Consider the following 14,419-nt stretch of genomic DNA (forward strand, 5'->3'; position numbering starts at 1 on the left):
TAAAAAACTACAGTTTGCACACATATGCCAGAGTGGACCCACCTTCCTGCTTACAAGAATTGTGAGTTAAACTTTGTCAAATTTACATAATTCCACTGAAGCAGTATCCTGACTCCACAGCATGACTGGAGATAGCTGCGTATTATTTCAATAAAATGGGTTTTTTCCTTATTCATACGCTTTCTGTATGCATTCACACAAATAGTCCTTTTGAGAAAACCCTGCAGAAAATAATTAACTTTAATAGCTACTCTACAGTTAAAGCTGCACAACTGGGTGGCAAATATAACTGAGCTCTCCACCGCAAAACTGGAGTCTTCAAAAGAATTGTAAGAAAAAAGATTACAGGTTCAGCACTGCTTCTGGGGTAAAATGTGTATTTGTGATAAATGTATCAAATCCCCTAAAAACTACACCCATTGAAACTTCATATTTAGGCTGATTTGCTTTCCAAATCATATAGACAGCACAGTTGTGTACAATCTTTAAACAAGTACAACTACAGAGAAATGCTGAGAGATTTAAGAGAAATAAAAGCATGATCAGCCAGCTTGTAATCTTCTTTTCTCTTATTCTCCTCCCTATAGCTGCATTAAATTGCCTGTTGAGAACAATAACATATTTGTGCTTTTATAGGTAGAATGATTTGTATTATGTAAAGATTTGACTAACAGAGTAAAGATGCATTCAAACTGGATTACATGCTGTTAATAATTTTCTGGATGCTCTAGGGGACCCATAATTCTGGAGGAATAGAGATTAGCATTTGAATATATACTTTGCAATACATCTCAAAGCAGACTTTTTTAATTTAGTTTTTGTCATTTTTCTAGAGCCACAATAACCAGAAATCAAATTACTGAAAGCATTTTAAAGGAAAAAGTATACCATAATCAAGGCTTTATACCCCACCTCCCCACACACTTCAGAGTACACAGAAAATCTGTCTTTTCACAACTCTCACATCATTTCAATACCCTTCTTTGCAAAGTCAGACTACCTAGAAAACATGAACAGGCTTGCAGTATTGTTTTATGCATGTTGAATAAATAGAGGAGCTCAGCAAGCAAACCCGAATTTGCTGTTCTGAGTAAAAAGCTCAAGCTACCTAGAAAGCTGGTTTTGCTGTGGGCTGGATTCTATTTCAGAAACTCAAGTCAAAATACATTATTTTAACAATAGTTTTAGTAGAACACCTCAAATTGCAAAAAAATACCTCTTAAAATATTATAGCATTATTTTGTTATTATTAACTTCAGCATAGACAGGACTCCCATTTCGCTGTTTTCATGAAACACTGAACTCTTTTGGCCACCATTTGCTGAATATTTAAATCCTTTGTAAATTGTGTATTTTTCTTCATGTCTATACTTTCGTGATTTTTGAAGCACTTAGTACTTCAGAACAGTCTTAAAGTATATGACTCTCTAACAAACATCATATTCTCTGACAAACTCAACTGGCAAGCATTCTTTAGTGTTTCTTTTTAATAAATCACTTTTCTTAGGATTATAGGGTTCGCCTAGCAAGCCCAGATTCACTGGACAAAATATTCTTTTCATGACCTTTGCTCCTCAGTTATAATTAGTTGTCTGGTCCCAGTTGCTTACAGTGTAAACAAAGCCTGATAAATCCACATTGGCTGCGCGTATTTATTACATTACAACTCAGCTGCCAAATGTCTAACCGTTCTAATAAAAAACTATTTTCTAAGGTTTATGTTTTATTGCGTGTGTGACTCCCTTATTGGTTAGCATTTTGGAGTTGTGGAAAAGGTTATGAATTTAGAAACTAACTGCATTCATATCATATTTAAAACTTAATGCTATTTTATTAAAGACATATGGGCCTCCAAAGTACACATATTAAATGTCATGTAAGAAAAGTAGCAGTTTAAATCATGGTCAAATTCATTTTTGACGTGACTCCTGAGGCTTCCCAAGATCTGAACTATTTCTTTGTAAATCTGGCAGTTTAACCACACTCATAAATCACTTTCAAAGCATATTATTTCTTAATTTTACTGCATTAGAGAGCATTTGGCCTACACAGTGAACTGTTTGTAACTATTACATGAGAAAAGTTGTATGTTTAGTCTTATAATGTGTGAAGAAAAAAAAGTCTTAATTTCTCAGTCCTGAATTTACCCCTTATTTTAACCCAAATTATAAATTTCCTAGTGAGATTTACCAGAATAAGATATATAGCATAGTTTGCCGTACTGGCATAAGAAAAAACTTATATACATTTTACCCCAGAAGCAGTGCTCAACCTGTAATCTTTTTTCTTACACTTCTTTTGAAGACTTTTTTTTTTTTTTAAGCTCTTGCTTCAAGCTCCTAAGTTAGAATCACAAAAGCAACAGTAATTTAATCATTAAGCAAATATCCACAGGTTCCTTTACAAGAAAGAATGCCTAAGGTTTTCAAAACCCACCAAGGCTGAAAGAGAAATGAATCATCTTTGGGACAATGCACATGCCTTTACTACATTCCTTGATGTAAAGACATTTAATACATTACAACTGAAGCATAACTTATATATATATTTGAAAATTAAATGCATATCACTTAAGGACAGATTCCCTGTATGCTAAAGTCTCAAGAAAACCCACCTCTAAAACAGACCATTCACAGAACAGGATTCAAAGGGATGTCATTTTTGAAGTGTGATTGATATTTTCCTTATTTATTTTTAGACACGTTTCTAATTACAGAGTTAATTACTATTTTTATGTTTTTCTATCAACATTTTTCTAGGATGAATACGATAAATCAGGGCAACAGTTTACCACAAAAGTTTTATAATCTCACTAACTTCTTCAAAGAGAAGTCCTCAGTCACAAATATTTTTTAGTTTTTTATCCCCACAATGAACCCCTGATTTTCCCCTGAAACACAGATCCATAACCTAAGTCACCAAATCTTAAAGATTTTATGCCAAGTCCATTGTCTGCAAGATGGATAAAATTTAAAAATCTTAGCACCAGCTTCAGTTAAAATTCAGGAACTGGAACCATAATCTGCACCTTCAATATGATTTTAAGGGAGCAGATGAAACTGTGCTGCCTCCTTTTTCTTTGACAAAGGGAGCAGTTTTAGAAACTCATAAGCAAAATGTTCAGGATTTCTTACAAAATAGCCCTTTGGCCTATACATTTCTGGTAAGGGTGGAGACAAGGGAAGAAATATTAGCCCTTCTCTGAAAACAAATTATTAATATTTTTTCCTGAAATAACTCATAAACCAGCTTTAAATTGGTCATGTTCTTAGTCATTAATGAAGAGAGAATGACTGATATGATTGAGCTTTTAGGAGATGATCTCATCACAGCCCTATCTGACTCTTGGACCACACTCTGGCTGATGTTAGTGAAGGGAAGGATTATTTTTTCTAATGCTCTGGGTGTTCTTGACCTGCCAATATTTCAAGCACACAATCTCTCTTTTAGCACAACAGGAAAGGCAGGATTCAGCTGCTTAAATCCAAGTTTCTAAAGCTGTTTTAGCCACTCTACAGTTTCGTGCTCTGGTCTCCCATGGTGGCTTCAAAAAAACTTACATCTCATATGTAGGATACTTATCTATCATCCCTATAGGAGTCTGCTGTACACTTTAGAGTACCAAAAATGGAACTAGACTACTATTTTGGGGCATTTGCATTGTTTCCAAAGTGATTAGAAATATTAGTGCATTCATTTTACCTTTCCTTTTCTTCCTGTCCTCTCTGACTCCATCTGACTACAGCAACACTAAAAAACCAAACCCTAGCATTCATTTCACAATAAGATGTTATATGTTATATGTATTTGCATCATATTTTATGTGATAAAGTCATGGTTCTTTAGTTGTTTCTTGCTGCAAGACACACTCCTGAGAAGATCACAGCAACAAATCATCTTTGTCTTCACTGGCAGTGGCCCTTGCGACCACGTTTATCTCTGACAGCTGGGGAACTTCTCATGGGTCAGTGAATCAGCAAAGCCAGGCCTTATCTTAACCCAGCACACAAACACACTGCCAAGCCTGCTGTGGAAACTGTGGGACACCCAGTCACAGCCAAAACGAGCAATAAATAGAACATCAGCCATGACAGTTATTTCCAACTTGTAAACAAACATGTGCAAAATTCCAGGTAGATCCTATGGTAGTGATAGTTTGCCACTGATTCTTTCCTGCAGAAACATTGCAGTGACAACCAGTTTCCAGACAGAAGAATTATAACTGGACCTTTGTTTCATGGCTAAAAATTGACATAAATTCTGAACATGATACTTAAGACTACTACTATTTCAATGGGAATAACTCGCCAAAATGACTGAGCACATGTGGCATACTGTGTCTTAAGGTCCAGGAAAAAAAAAAAGAAGCACTTATAGGAACATAAGAACAGACAAAAGCTGACCAAGAGTTTTGCCAATGCCATATTAAATGCATTTTTCTTTTCTAACAAAATTCACCATATGCACAACTGTGCTTAACAGTGATGTCATCTGATTATGAGATCCATTGTATTAGAAAAGAGGAATTACAAGAAGCTCTGCTCCAGCAGTGTTTCCATTTTCAGAAGAAAAAAATCCTTCGAAAATATATAAAACTCTAGCCATATTGATCCACTAAGAATCTAAGACAATCGTGATCCTACTCTCAGATATCATGGTGTTACATTCTGCTGAATGGCATTTTATTGAATAGATTGAATAGATAACACAAAAGCCAGCATATAATTATTGAAGTTTCCATATATCTGAACCCACAAATGAAAATTAAAAAAAAAAAAAAAAACAAAAAACAACAACAAAAAAAAAACCAAACCAAAACCAAACCCAGAAGTAATAAACAAGTTGTCACAATAATTTCTTCAATTCAATGGAGGCATTAATTAATTACATAGAGTGCCTTTTGCCATTCATCAGAGAATTTTCAAGTGCTTTACAAATTTTAAGTCTTACAAAGGGATCATTTGCTCACTATTACTGAAAGATACACACATATCAGGTGCAAAGTAGCAGCTGGTTAACTGGCACGCTGCAACATTACAGAAGAGGTGAGGGCAGAAGGTGGAGAAGGATGCCTTAGTACATGGAGACTGTAGAGAAATCCACAGAGGCAGAATGCAATCACCTGACCTGGACTGAGGCCAGAGCTCCAGCAATATCACCCCTTCCGATCTGAAAAATGCATTGGGAGCATTAATGGCTAAAATGACATGGGCTTCATGACAATCATATACTTCTTTTTAAGGGAAGAATTTTTCCAAAGAGGCATCACTTTTTCCTTCTCTATTTTTAATATAGTGAAATGTAATCCACATAATCCCTGCCCAAAGAACATATGAGGATGCTTTATAAGAAATATCAATGAAAGAACCAACACTGAAGAAGAGTCTTTCTCCCTATTCTAACACACATATGACCCACACGTGTCTATTCTTCCCTCTTGACAGCTGGAATTACAGCAGGTTATGAACCAAACATGTTATGGAATTCTGCTTAAAATAGCTAAACTTTCCAAGAGTAAAATGGATGAATGCATGACTGCTACAATGTCCTTAAAGTAAATATTATTTACTGCATTACAGTCTAGGTTGGACTCTTAAGTTCATGTCCTTGTCTTGGTGTGTGAAATGATGACATCTGACAATAAAGGACCCTGTTATGTGGAAGCTCTCTCAAAGAGGTATCTTATGAGCTAGCAGTTCACTGACACAATGATTCTTTACACTTTAGAAGCTCTTTACTGTTTACATGTTCTTCAAATGCTCTAAATACATACATCAAGATCTCTACACAATGGCAATGGTAAAAAGATTGTGAGCAAAGCAGCTGTTCTCCAAAGTTTTATCTGTCTCCTTTTATTTACTTTTTAAAACCAGCCTCATTTTCCTATCTGGGGGAGGAGTGTAAAAAGGTCTATGAGATATATTGCCAAAAATTTATTGCCTATATTCATGGAAGCAGGTAGAACACATCTATTCAAGAAAAGTATGATTCTTGTTAAATAGTTTGGGACAAAAATTACTAAAATCATTCCTTATGCCTCATCTGACTTTAATAGAAGCATATATCAGCACTGCTCACTTAGATAAAGAGCTTTTCCTGTGAGCTTAAAGACAAGAATACTGCCGATGATGTGAAAGCAACACTGCAGATTTTATCTCACCTTATTTCTTTAATGGTACTGCCTAAATATTTACTCTTCCTATCATAATAAATAAGCTCCTTCTACCCTTCAAGTAACACTGTGGACATGAATCACAGACATTTATTACATGGAATGCAGATATTTGACTTGCCTTTCTGCTTCAGTGTCTCCATCTTAGTTCCTTAGAGAACAAATGCTATGTCAGGTTTCATAATTATAACTTGAGATGAAAACAATGCATCTGAGAGTGAAAAAATATTGAAAAATTCAAACCACCCATACTATGCCTTATATTTGTTGTACAGAGTTCCCTTACAGCCAGTGGACAAGATGCTTTTGTAAAGCTGCAAGGAAGCAGAATAACTCCATTTAATACTACATTTGTTACTTGGAAGTATAACTAAGGATACCTTCCAAGGATTTGGCCCAATAAACTACAAAACTGTTACTGGTGAACAAATACCATCTGCTTTTTTTCACCACCAAATCTAAAACAGATGAAAATGTTAACCTTAAAAATGCAGTAAGGGAAAGGGGTTGAGAAATATTGGGAAATACATGTATTTGCTAAAAGCAAGCAGACTGACCCAGTATTAAATAATTAAGTTTATATTTAAAGAGACTTATGACAGTGTGTATCTATTCATAGCAACACACTTAAATGGATATATCCACATTTTATCATGTAGATTAAATGATCATGAATACAGACAATTAAAATATGAATTTACGTACTTTAACACACCGTAATTTCATTTTATTTATATCATATGCAGTGTAAAAATGTGTAGTCTTAACATATTTTCTCAAATCACATTTGCTTTGCATCCCTAAGTTTGAAAAATGAAACAGTTGGAAGCACAATTCATATACCTATAAACCAAAGAGGGGTACAGTTTTAAATAATTATGTCAAGAGATGACAACTCTACTCTTTGTAGAAGCACAGATGAATAATTACAAAGCCGGGACACAATTAAGCAATTTTGACTGTCGTATTCTTGAGCTGTCTTTCTGATGTGAAATGCTGTCATGCCCAGAAACACACTTCACACTGGACAGGCAGCTTCCACTTTGAGCTACACTTATGCCAGTGAAATGAGGTCATGGTCTGGTCATTAAACAAGGCTTCCTCATCTGGCTCAATGCCTCTTATCCAGCCAGACTTCCCCCGTCTTTATTAAAAGCAGGCATGATACAATGTTCAATATTTTGACAAAAGAAAACATAAACATAACAGAATAATGAAGTTTAGCTCACCTACATAGTGAGAAGGAATACTGCATTGTAACATTAAACTGTTTTCTAATAAATGATTGTATCTCTCCTTAAGACAGTCATATCAAAAACAGACGCATTTCCAACAAAAGATGAAATGAAGCAAAGCACAAGCAAGTGTAGTGTTCTGTTAAATAAAATAGGGAATAATGAAAGTTTAAAAAAATATACAAAATAAAATATTTATGACTTAGTGATGACTGGTGATTGCTAGATACTTTCGCATTTGAGTAAACACAAGCTAGTCAGATGGAAATTTCTTGCTTTTATTCTCATTTTGTGTATTTTTTTCTTGGTGGGGTATTTTGCTCTCCCAAGTATTTCATGTCAAGACTAAAATGAAAACAACTCCCCGCATCACAGCCCCTTTAGATCATCAGTCTGCCTTTTATGCTGAATAAGCCACACCATCTCCTGCTTATCATAATGGAGGGGGAAAAGCCACATAAGTTAGGATTTTTTGTTGGTTTGTTGTTTTTAGGGTTTTTTTCCTGAAAAAGCAGGTCTGAAAGGCCCACTGTTGTTACTAAACCTGGCAGAAGATTTTAATGTGGCATCTACCAACATAAACACTAATCACTGCATCTCCTTTCCTGGTAAACACAGGCTGGCACAGTGCCTGCTGCCTTAGGTGAAAGGAAAAGAAAACCCCATTCTTGGGAAGTCATTATCATCAAGGTCTTCTATATCTCTATGTCAACTTATTAAGTTTTTCCGATGACCAATACTGGATATGCTGCAATCTTCCTCTGAGTTTGGATCAAGGTGTAATCTCTAACTAGTTTCAGAAAGCTTAAACTATATTACCAGTACCTGCCTGCTAAATCTGGCTGAAGCTGGTCAAAAATATTGACAGCTATGTGGGAGGGGAGCTGATGAACAGAGAACACAAGATCCAGAAAATAGGAAGGCTAGAGAATAAAAACCCATTATGTATGCAATGTATAACACATGACAGAACTCAAAAGTACAGTTATTGTGCACATCATCTGTGTGATTTATGGAGGAATGCTGCTGGCTGTGGTCTTCAAGCAGAGCTGTCAATAGCTGTACACATACTTAGCTGCATTTCACAGCATATATGCAGAGAAAATTCTATGAGTCTTCTCAGACATAGAAAGAGTTTGCATGCATGTGTACTGTAAGCATGAATATCCTGGGAAATAAGCACAAACTCTAAACAATTTGGAGCACTTTACAATATCTGCATCAAATTTAATATTTATTTTAAATTAGCCACTTCTGTGATATGTATATAATACTGTATGATGAGGGTAATTTCATGGCACCTTAAGAAGCATTAATTCATGCCATAAAAATAATTTACCATGATTTTACCATCAGTAATTTGTACTGTACCATTTATAAAGAAGAAAAAAAACTCTTTAGTATGACAATAACAACAGTAAATTGGAGCCTTCTACAAATTTTCTGAAATAAATGTATGGTTTATCATAAGACTTAGTGGGTAAATAATTCAAAACTATACAAAAGGTTCAATTGTAGATATAAAAGGTAAAGATGTTATCCCTAAATTTGTTAAGTAATTTACCCTTAGCTATTGACTTAAAAAGAGGTTTAATCCAGAAAAGTAACTTCAAATTTGAGAGACACTTTTTTCCTCTTACACTATCAAGTTGGCTGCAATTCACGGAGTAGACTCTTAAATGAAAGATCTAACTGTTAGATAAATTTTTAAAAAACTTCACCAGATCCAAAATCTGATTAGACAAGAAGAATTGTAAAAGATGACATACATATGCTATACCTAACACAATTCAGCTGTTGCATTTGGCCAGATTCAAAGGTGGTTTGCTGTGAATAGGATCTCTACCACAGCTTAAAAATAACTTATTCCATTCACTACATATATGAAGCTGAAATGACTAAAGGCAGTGGTAAACAATATATCAAAGCAATGTTTATATCAGAACTGTTAACATTTTAGTAGTTATAAATTAATCAGTCTGAATTAATTTGTAATACACTGCAATTGTACTCACGATAATGCATTTATCCAGCAACACTGTTATGCTACCAAACAGTGCATTTCCATAACCACTACATTATTATTCAGCATTATTGGAAATCTGCAATAAATTATTGATGGTATACTTTAGAGAAAAAGGAGCAAATAGAAAGCAAGTAGACTGAACACTTGAGCAGAGTTTCAAGAAAGCTCTGCAATACTAAAGCACTCCGAGCACACCACAGATTGCTGTTATCAAGCACTGATCAATAATGGAAAAAGAAGGCAAAGTGGAGAATTCCCATCCTCATTCTGATTGCTTCAGCAGGATGCCCAGAGTTGTTGGGCATGAAGCTGTATGAAATGCTCAGATTACTGAAACTGTCTCACTGATGCTGTCAATGTTTATTAGCAGGACATCACATTAAGTAACATCATACAAAATTAGAATCAGCTAGTTCATAAAAGCCAGTAAACACCATAGATGTGAACTCTGCAACAGAAGTTTAACATACAAGGCAGGGGACAACTTGTCAAAGAAAAATTGCATTCTTTCACAAAAGTATATCACACAGTTGTTACATTGCCTTGGACAGTGTAAAAATATTCTTTTAAGATCAGTGACATATATTAGTTACTTTGCTATGTGAAACGGAGGTTGAAACCAGAAATTTGATAACATGGCCACAGCCCTATAGAAAGGTACCTGTAAATTTCTACATTAAAGCACAGAAAAATTACTAAGGCTTTTTTCCCCCATCTGACCACATTTATCACTTGAAAGGTTTCACCTCTTGTTTTACCTTAGCAAAAGATGCAGCCAGGCTCCTGGAGTTATTTAAAAATAGTGTTAATGAATCATATTATTGTTCCCACTTTCATTTACACTCCTACCTTCGCATCCTTGGGCTTAACCACTTTCATGAAGGCACCTCTTATCAAGGCTTCCTCTCTCTCCCTCCTGGTGACTTTCCGAGTATCGAGAAATTTCAGGTTTGTCAATTTGTGCAGGACAAAATATCTGACAGATATCAAAATACACACAGTTAAAATCCAGTAATGCACAAAGACATACTCACAGACTCAACGACTAAAAAAATGACAGCCAAAAATAACAACAGCCTTTGTCTCCCCTCTGTATTCACCTTTTTCATGCAATGTACTTTATGTGCAAAGTTATAATACTTACTTTATTCTCTCAAATGGAGCCAAAACCATTGAATACTGGTGGATCAAACACAATAATCACCAGAGACGTGTCTGTTCTCTCTGTATATTAGTGAGGTATAAAGCATACCAAGGAACAGAGTAACTTGGAAATTGTTTTGCATTGCCTGTTTGGGAAAAGGAACTTTGAGTGATACCAAAGATTCCAACCCACACTGTGGGAGAAAATCAGTCTGAGATATGGGAAACTGCCAGCCAACTTCTCTGCAAAAACTCTTCCCATTTGCAAACACTTCTTGGATTTTTTTATTTTATTTTCCTAAAAACACAGTGATCAGCATTTGGAAGGAGAATTTGAATTTGGTCCCACCAGAGAGACAAGGTGGCCTTACAGAATACAGATTCCAGCCCAGGATTAAGTGCAGAAGCACACATGAAGAGACTATTTGTGGGAAATATATTTTAAGAATTCCAAGTTCTTATTAGGATTCATCAGTACTATATTCTATTTATCATTTCTACTGGAAGGACAGCAGCTTTCTAGACTCAGAAAAAGACTACTGGCTTCTCCCTTGTGGAGGGAGAGAACACGGCAGAGCAAAACCAAAGCAAGGTACAACCATGGTAAATCCAAATATCGAATCACCTCAAGCACAAATCATTAAGTCAACCAAATGTGAAGCAGACACTGCAAAGTGAGGGCAATATCAGACTTTTCCTGGCAGGGGGTAGAAAGGTGATGATAATGCTCCCCAGCTTAGCTGCTCTGCATAAACCCCAAGTCAGTCAGAGAGCTGCACCTCATACTGATCCCCTCTGGCACTGGGAGGAAGAAATTAAAGAAATTGAAAACTCTGCATAACATTTTGGAAAAAAAAAAACAAAACAACACAAAAAACCCAATGTTTCAAAGGGTAGAAGTTTATCTTATGATACTGTTGACAAAACCAGATAAACGTGTGAAAATTACTTCTAAAACCAAGCAAAATTTAATGCTGCAAATAAAGCTTTCCATCAAGTACACCATTCCTCTGAAGCAACACCTTCATAAATTGTTAACAACTTAACTGACAGTACTCAGTTCTGAAATGCTCAGACAATTTAAATGTGAATCCTCAATCTATGGCTCTCAATTATACCAGTAGAAGAAAAAGAGTCACTTCACAAAACAGAACATCTCCTAAGACCATTTTCTTAAACAACAGCTACAGACCTGTGAGACAGACACATTCTCAGACTCATTCCAGCTTTCCTGGCTGCCCTTCCAGTCCTCCCTGGCATTTTGCTGGCCCTTATCTTTCACTGGAGGAGACGCTATCCATCTTGCATTATTGGCAGAAAAGCTCTGATGACAACAGATTCTTTCAAATGAAGACATGTACAGAAGGAAACAATATGTCAAGAGTGAAGAAGAGTGAAGCTAAAAATGAGTAGACACCCACTAAGTGTAGGGTGAGAAAAGATGAATATTCAGGTGAAGAAAACATCGGTATTAGAAAATCAGCAAATGTTTAATGATGGAATGAAATATGCCATTGAAAAGCAGGCTGCAACAAAAATGACAACAGAATAAGACAGCACTGTCATCTATGCTGACTTTGGATCACAGCCCTAATGTCAGTCTCTCAATCATTTCAAAAGAGCTTAAAATTATAATAGCATTTCTTGATACAAATGTATTTTTGTATTTTTAATCCATCCTGACTGCATTTCAAAAAACAGAATTAGCACTAGTACTTGTCAATTCCAGAAACAAAACCAAAAAACCCTACCCACACAAATGAAACAGCAAACTACTCCACAAGTCACAGTTTGGGGTTGGTTCTTTTTTTCAAACTTGCACTCCTTAAGCAGAGCAAATACTAAAAAGTAGATGCCATTAATATTATCCCACTGGTAGAAGGAGGGTATAGGTGCAATTAATTATTTTAAAATGTGATTAAAAATGGAATCTCATTTATTAATATTCTTTTTACAAAATGTGAGATAAAAGGTAACTATGCTATTTGAAAATAATGCAATGCATTCATATTAAATGGCTGAGGAAAAATAGCAAGCTTCCTGGATTTATTTTAGCTAGAAATATGAAGATGCAGCTTCAATCTAAATGTAACTCAAGTTTGCCATAAAAAATACAGGAAAGGATTACCAAAGCCTGGGAATGAACACTCTACAATATCAATTCAACCCTTGTAAATTTAATCCAGGGTTATTTGTTGCACAAAATCTCTTTACTGTGATGTATGACTTAGTTACTAAGGTTATCACAGCAGTATCCTAAAGTTGCATAGTACATAAAACATTTCGGTTAACAATGCGGGGAGGTTAACTCCCACAGATAACCTACTATCAGAGGGTTAGAGCAGATGACATGCCTCTGTCAGCTCTCAGGAGCTATTGATGGTCCAATCAGTTTGTTTTGAAGGTAAAGTACAACAAAAGGGCACTAAACTTATTCAAACTGTCAACAGGGACTATGGAATGTTGCTTGCAGGTAAGTAATTTTGGGTGTTTTAAGACTATTATCAAACACCAATGGCTGCAGAAAAAGACAGCTACTAATAACACAGAACACAGCCATCATAAAATACTTTATGGCAGGCACTGGGACCCATAAATTGCTTGACACATTGCACCTGTTTCAGACTTGTAAAATCACTAGTTAAAAGCATACTGGTTAATGAAGAAAGATCCATCTACTCAATTCTACATTTAGTTTACAAAGGTTTATTTAGATTGGAAGTTGGGGGGCAGGGTCTTTCTATTCCTCCTTTCTTTTTCTTAATAATTTTAAAACTTAGACCTGCTCCATATGTTCTGAAGCAGCTGTTACTGGGTTTTTACACCTTTATTGTGATGTGAAAAAAGGTTATTATCTTCAGTGATGAGGATAAAGGTGAGATTCAAAGAGAGAAAAGTAAAAACTAGACACATCAGGAAGGTGCTTACTTATCCACTTATCATTGCCTGTAAACTGATCATCTAATTCCTAATGGATTAAAGAAATTATTTATTAAGTAAAATTGCACCTTCTTTTGTTCAGAATCATCTCCCCCATCTTGCCTTTTGGCATGGGTGCCATCAGTCTCATGAAAATAAACTCATAACAGGTGTTCATCGTACCAACAGGACCACTCAGGTATGGAAAACCATTACAGAATATAAAATTTAATGTTATTTACATCTTAGTTTAGTAAAAATTACAATAAAGATTAAAAACTCATTTACCAATTTTGTATGGGCTGCATGCAATAAACATCATTTTAAGACTTTTCCTAGAGACTTGCCAGGATATTGGAAAAAAGGCATATTTGCAAACCCTTCTGCTGAACCTTTAGTCAAAGACTATTGTAAGAACTAGATTCTGTATAGTATTCCAGTTTGTACTGTAATTAACAAAACCTGGAACATAAAACTGTATTATATGCATCAATATTTAATTTAAAAAAAAAAACTGCTGTGAAAAATTGAGAAATATCTCCCAACAAGAATGCAGAAGTATCCAACTCTACCTGTATCATACCGGCTCTGTTTTAGAAAGTGTTTACTTTCATTTTTCTGTTTTCTGTGCTACTATGTTTCCTTAACAATCACAAAACATAAATAATATGCCTACTTCAAACTTTGAAGGACTGATTATGCTCTCAGTTACATTATTATAAACTAGAAAAAAATAAGTAATCTGAAGTCGGCTAAGTTAGATCAGCATTTAAACGGGGAAAGACAAAAAAAAGAAATCAGAAGAATTGAAACATGTTTATGACAGTGAACGACTGTCATAAACACTATGTTCTGTGATTGTTTCTTCTGCACTCCCAAAAAATTTACCTTTCTACCCCCAAACAGCATATAGCTGGCTACAGA

The 14,419-nt window shown here is 35.3% G+C and overlaps 1 protein-coding gene across 1 annotated transcript in view; it reads right to left on the reverse strand.

The window, feature by feature from the left end:
• LRMDA (leucine rich melanocyte differentiation associated) overlaps positions 1-14,419 on the reverse strand; it is a 601,978-nt gene that overhangs the window by 235,395 nt on the left and 352,164 nt on the right. Inside the window, exon 5 of the mRNA XM_058029718.1 lies at positions 10,283-10,409. Within this exon, the coding sequence (XP_057885701.1) occupies positions 10,283-10,409 (127 nt within the window). The remainder of the gene's footprint in view (positions 1-10,282; positions 10,410-14,419) is intronic.

Source organism: Melospiza georgiana, chromosome 8, assembly GCF_028018845.1.
Source record: "Melospiza georgiana isolate bMelGeo1 chromosome 8, bMelGeo1.pri, whole genome shotgun sequence".
Lineage (NCBI taxonomy): Eukaryota > Metazoa > Chordata > Aves > Passeriformes > Passerellidae > Melospiza > Melospiza georgiana.